The sequence below is a fragment of the Psammomys obesus genome, unplaced genomic scaffold, assembly GCF_907164565.1.
Source record: "Psammomys obesus unplaced genomic scaffold, mPsaObe1.curated_primary_1811, whole genome shotgun sequence".
NCBI classification, from domain to species: domain Eukaryota; kingdom Metazoa; phylum Chordata; class Mammalia; order Rodentia; family Muridae; genus Psammomys; species Psammomys obesus.
This window is the reverse complement of record NW_026596131.1, coordinates 17248876-17255309: the sequence shown is the minus strand read 5'-3', so window position 1 is coordinate 17255309 and position 6434 is coordinate 17248876. Positions and strand designations below refer to the sequence as shown.

Here is a 6434-nt window from a genome sequence, read left to right as displayed (position 1 = left end):
TTTCTAGTCCTTTACTCTGAGGTACTGTCTGTCTTTGTTATAGAGCTGTGTTTCTTGGATGCAGCAGAATGTTGGCTCCCATTTCTACCCCCATTCTGTTAGACTTTGTCTTTTTATTGGAGAGTTGAGTTCATTGCTGTTGATAGATAATAGTGACCAATGATCGTTAGTTCATTTTATTTGTTGTTGAGTTGGTAGTGATAGTGTGTTTGTGTGCTTGGTTTTTTTTCCTTTCTTTCTTTCTTTCTTTCTTTCTTTCTTTCTTTCTTTCTTTCGAAGTTATCTATGTCCTGTGTTTTCTTGGGTGAAGTTGATTTCATTAAATTAGAGTTTTCCTTCTAGTATCTTATGTAGGGCTGCATTGCTGTGTAGATATTGTTTAAGTTTAGTTTTGTCGTGGAATATTTTGTTTTCTCCATCTATGTTGATTGAAAACTTTGCTGGATATAGTAGTCTGGTTTGACATTTGTGTTCTATTAGTGTTTGCATGACATTTGACCAGGTCCTTCTGGCTTTCATAATTTCTGTTGAGAAGTCTGGTGTGATTCTGATAGGTCTACCTTTGTATGTAATTTGGCCCTGTTACCTTCTTGCTTTTAATATTTTTTTTCTTTGTACTAGAGAAAAACACTATAGATTTAGTGTTTTGAATATTATTTGACCTGAGGAGTTTCTTTTCTGGTCTAGTCTATTTGGTGTTCTATAAGATGTTTAAGGACCACAGTCCCAGATCCCGAGCTGAAGTTTGTTTGCTAGGAGCAGCCGGCAGCACTGGGGTCCCGGCACTCTGGGCCCTAAAACTACAGCGATCGTGTTTCCCAGGTGAGGGGAGGCTCCCACAGCGTGGGAATCGGTTGGGTCCACTCTAGGGACGCATAGCCAGAACCCGGAAGAGATCCTGGGTAACCCGGACTTTCGGTCTCCGGGCTGGAGCTGCAAGCCTGCATGTCCCCATCACCTTCCCAGGCTGATTGATGGGCACAAGGATGCCAGAGACTGAGAGTCCCAGTCTCAAGAAAACCCCACGGGGAAGGAAAATTGAGAGACTGATCACGGGTCACCCAGTCTTTCCCTGGAAGGTCTCAAGACCTCAGGAACCTGCCGCCAGCACAACTGAGCTCCTGCTGCTAATGGAGAGCAGCTGAGCACCCAGCTCAAAATCCCTACTCCCTCTTGGGAGGAGGCAGGAGGCGTCTAGCAGAATCTGCCACAGACCACATTGTCTGTACCCCAACCCGAGATCAGGGCTGAGAAAACCCAATCCTTTTGGGCACTCCCCCAAACGCTGCCATAACCCTGCCACAGCGGAGCAGAAGGATAAAGAGGCGCACAGCGGCTTCACAGTGGCCTCCCTTAAAGCCTAATCATCACATTCAGGGTGCGAGGCTAAGCACTGCACTTGGGATATGCTGTTTGCTGCTAGCAGTCCCCAGGAGAGCATGTCTGATAGCTGCGGGTTGGTGCCGTCCTTGTCCCCTGTTATCCCATTACTTCCCGCCTCGGCCGGACGGGTCTAGCACTACCTGGGTGGAGACACCTGGGGAGGGCCTAGACAATGTCCCAGTCTTGTACTTCCGAGATCAGACCTCTACTCTCACCTGTCTGTTCTAAAACAAACAGGGGGAACTGTGGAGAGCCAAGCTCTGCCGTGCCCTAAAGATGGCGCTGGCTTCCGCCTCTTGTAGGCAAAAGCTCTCGGTAAACCACTCCTTATTTGGTTGTGTCTGTGCATCGGGCTCGCTTCCGCAGTTGTGGACTAATCTGCAGGCGCCACGTAGCTTGTCAGGATTGGCTGGCCATAGGCTATTTAATTGGCGGGCTGGGCTTCCCAGGGGTCAGAAGATTGTTCAAGGTTCCTGAATAAACTGCATTGAGAAGAGTCCAGTGTTGTGTCTTCCTTGCTGGTCGAGGTGGTCGCAACAGCCCCATACTTGGGGTTATGCAGCTGCTGCCAGAGCGCCAGAGCAAGGGAAGGTACAGCTGAAAGTGCAGGGGTCAATACTTCATCACTCTCAGACTCTGGAGACGTCAACAGGGTGGGGGGGCAGAGATCCAATCTGTCCCAGCTCATAGGTTGTCCCCACTATCCTGGGAAGCTTCAAAGCCAATGCTCTGGCTTCATTTGCCCATCCACTCACAACTTTTGGAGTTTCTGATCATCTGCCCTTCAGAAACAGTGCACACTGGTAGCTGCTGTCTTGGATTCCCAACATAAGCATTTTTTAAGTTCATTAAATTCTTGTAAAGTAAATGGTGTTTGTGTTGTAGCTTGCTATTTGAGTGCTTGCCTAACATGCACAAACCCTCAGTTTGATTTTTCTAGCACTGAAAACATTGGATTAAATAAATGAACATTTAAAGTGACATTTAGAATTACTTCAATCTATAAATCTTACTTGTATCATCAAGAATTTATAATATTTTTATTATTAAAAACTTCAAAGAGCTGGTACTTAGCTAGAAACCCACTTGGTTTGGAAATACAAAAGTCTTTATTAGGGGAATTTGAGTTATCAGGAAAAACACACCTAACGCTTATTATTGATGGTATGCTGGAACTTTGTAGAAGATACTTGGCTAAGCATGTTTATGATTAGTTTTTATTACCCTTAGAATTTTCTAATGAATAATTTTTTCTTGTAAACTGTTTTCATGGATTTTTTTAGTCTACATGAAAAATATCCCAAATGTGTATATGGTATTTTTAATCTTACTTTAAAAGAAACATTCAAGTTTCTATGTTTACTCTTATACATTATTCAACTTTTAAAGGTAACTTCTGAGTTCATGGAGAAAAGTCACATGATTAAAATATATATTCCCAGTTTTAAATGATCAAGTGTAAAAATTTTATATATATTTTATGTTTCTTGTACATTCATATACATTCCATTTTTAAATGTTATTTTATATATCAATTTTGGATGTTTATTTGGTATTTAAAATAATATATTTTAATGTTCATGTTCTAAGTGAATGCTGTAAATTTATATTAATATTGAATCTGATTTTTCCTCCCAATAATGTGAAAATATTACAGGAAAAATTAAAATACATATTCTTCACATAGTTTTTATACAGCAATATTTGTAATACCTAAGAGTACCACAACAAAAGAACCATTATTCTGAAGTATATATTGAAATGTAGTTATAATTTATAAAAAGCATAGTCGATTCTGTAAATAATCTATAGTCCCATTTGGGATGAAAATGCTGCTTAATTAACAGTTGTCTTTTTTTCAATGTCCCAGAGATCATTTCCCCAAGGTTGGTTACACTTTCAAATAGTGTTACTAAAACATATTCGCCATTTAGTGCCAAAACAAAGAGGATTATTCTAAGTCTTTTGCTCCATTGAAGACTGAGCTATTGAAAATTTCAAGTTCCATTATCATTACCGTTTGAAAAATTGTTTGGACTTCTGATTAAAGAAGAAATATCAGTCATTATTACTTGGTAAGTTACATTTAAAGATTTCTTTTTAATTTCTTTTGACCTTCAACTTTAATGTTTAAGTATATTATTTTATATTCACATCCATGTATTGAAAAAAAATTCTGAGAAAAATAATGGAACTGTTAAATTAGAAAAAATAAAATAACTTTGTGCTGCATTAAAGTAAAACAAATGATGATAGACCACTTTTGTATTACTTAGAAAGTTATGGGATGCTAAAGAAGAACATTGAGAAATCAATAGTGATGCACATAAGAAGCACTTTAGACTTTAATCACATGAGTCTGCGCAGTTCAGACATTGAGATATTTGTTCACAAGCATGTAGATTATTAAAAGTGCTGCTAATTTTAGAAAAAATTTAAGACAACCACTTTCATTTTGTAGGTATTCATAGGTACTCATCACATAACAGCATTGAGTCAAAATTATTTCTATAAAATGTATATAGTTTTTTTCAAAATCAATTAGAATGAGAGATAAAATTATTTATGTTAAAAATTCAATTAATTACTTAATGAGTCATGAAATATTTTAGTCCCACTAAGATATAACCAACTAAATTAGACCCCAGAACTCAAAATATATCATTAACAAGATCAGGTCCAATTATCATTGTAAGCAGATTATTTCCCTCAAATTGAAAATTCTAAAAAATTTCAAATATTCTTAAATTTGCTAATGGCTGTATACCCATTTTTAATGGGTTATTTGCTTTGTTGGTGTTTAATTTCTTGAGTTCTTAATATAGTCTGGATATTAGCCCTCTGTCAGATATAGGATTGGTGAAGATCCTTTCCCAGTCTGTAGGTTGTTGTTTTGTTCTGATGACAGTGTCCTTTGCTTTACAGAAGCTTTTCATTTTCGTGAGGTGCCATTTATTAATTGTTGATCTTAGAGGCTGTATTGTTGGTGTTCTGTTCAGGAAGTTGTCTCCTGTGCTAAGGAGTTCCAGGTTCTTCCCCACTTTTTATTCCAACAGATTTAGTGTGGCTTGTTTTATTTTAAGATCTTTGATCCACCTGGACTTTATTTTTGTGCAGGTTGATAGACAGGTATCGGTCAATTTACATTTTTCTACATGTAGACATCCATTTAGACCAGCACCATTTGTTTATCTTTAATCATATGATTATTTCCTAAGTTAATTAATTTAATAAACTATGCTTTTTAAAATGGCACATCTCTGATGAAGAATTTAAACTCTGACTACTGATGAGCAAAATCCTGTACCTAAGAGAAAAGATTAGTAAGACTATGAAAAAAATGTTATATTTATTTCACTGTAAATATTTTTCATGGTTTAGAAAAATCAGAAGACTAAAACTACTGAGAACAAGAATGCATTTTATGGAATTTTATTTTTTTTTAAAGATGGTGGCTATATTGATAGAATGCTTTTGATTAAATCTTGATTTTTTTGTGAGAAATTGTCTAAAATATGACTTGTGAAAACCATACCAGAGTCACTGAATTCATTCTTCTGGGATTCACAAACAACCCTGATATGCAGGTTTCTCTCTTCATTTTGTTTCTGACCATCTATTTAGTTACCTTGCTGGGGAATTTTCTCATTGTCACAGTTACCAGTGTGGAACCTGCTCTTCAAACACCCATGTACTTTTTTCTGCGAAACCTATCACTGCTTGAAGTTTGTTTCACTCTGGTCATGGTGCCAAAGATGCTGGTAGACCTAATATCAACAAAGAAAGTCATCTCTTTTGTGGGCTGTGGCACCCAGATGTATTTTTTCTTCTTCTTTGGCAGCTCTGAATGTTTTCTCCTCTCTATGATGGCTTATGACCGTTTTGTTGCCATCTGTAATCCTCTTCGTTACCCTGTCATAATGAATAGGTCCCTGTGCTTGTGGATGGCTATAGGTTCTTGGATGTCTGGTGTTCCTGTGTCCATGTTACAGACAGCTTGGATGATGACTCTTCCTTTCTGTGGACCCAATTCTGTAGACCATTTTTTTTGTGATGGTCCTCCTGTCTTAAAATTAGTTACTGAAGATACAACTACCTATGAGATGCAAGCACTTGCATCCACTCTTCTCTTTATCATGTTTCCATTTTCTCTCATTTTGGTCTCTTATACCCGCATTATTGGAACCATTTTGAGGATGCCATCTGCTACTGGTCGCCAGAAGGCATTTTCTACGTGTTCATCACACTTGATTGTGGTATCTCTCTTCTATGGAACAGCCAGCTTGACTTATCTAAGGCCCAAATCTAACCAGTCTTCAGAGAGCAAGAAACTTGTGTCATTGTCTTATACTGTTATTACACCTATGTTAAACCCCATAATTTACAGCCTAAGAAACAATGAAGTGAAAGGAGCAGTCAAAAGAACTATCACTCGAAAGGTCTTGAAGAAGTTAGATGTGTTATGAGATCCTCTTTCTAAACAAAGTGGGGCTACAGTATTCACTCACATTTCAAGCAAAGGAGTGGATGGTTTTTCTTGTCCTATCAGAATCACTTTCAATATCAGGCCATCAATCATCCCAGGCAATCACAAGAAAGAAACGGAACTCTCAATTGAAGTAGTTGAGGAAAAGATTATAAACAGACCATTTAAAGACTGTGGGCAAGTTGATGTGATTGTCATTCAGGTCATATGATGAAAATTTAACACTCTTTGGCCTTAAGTGGTAAGTGTATTTAATAACTGAACATCTGTAGATACTTCTCAGGGTATTATGGATGAAAAAAGCTACAGGAGCTCTGCACTAAAAAAGGTAGTCAGCACAATCTTATTCTTTTAATATTTTTAACCTTTTAAAATGTATGGTTGGCTTCAGTTTTTCCTCAAACCAAATCTGAGGCAGAGAGTGAAACTTTCCTTTGGTTCATTATATGGAGACCAGACTTTTAGGGGTTAGAGCCATATGGAAAAGGGTAAGAAATATGATCCAGAGTAAATATAAATACCACAAACCAATATGTGATCTATGGTTAATGAGATAGAAGAATGA

General features: G+C 37.6%; 1 protein-coding gene across 1 annotated transcript; it reads left to right on the top strand.

Annotated features, from left to right (window-relative positions):
* The first annotated feature begins 4898 nt into the window (after positions 1-4898).
* On the top strand, positions 4899-5849 carry LOC129665685 (olfactory receptor 10A7). Its single transcript, XM_055592492.1, has one exon. It carries the CDS (start codon positions 4899-4901, stop codon positions 5847-5849), a length of 951 nt encoding a protein of 316 aa, XP_055448467.1.
* The last annotated feature ends 585 nt before the right edge of the window (positions 5850-6434 follow it).

Excerpts from the sequence above, each read along its gene's own strand:
- LOC129665685 (XM_055592492.1), top strand. The coding sequence starts at position 4,899 with ATGACTTGTGAAAACCATACCAGAGTCACTGAATTCATTCTTCTGGGA.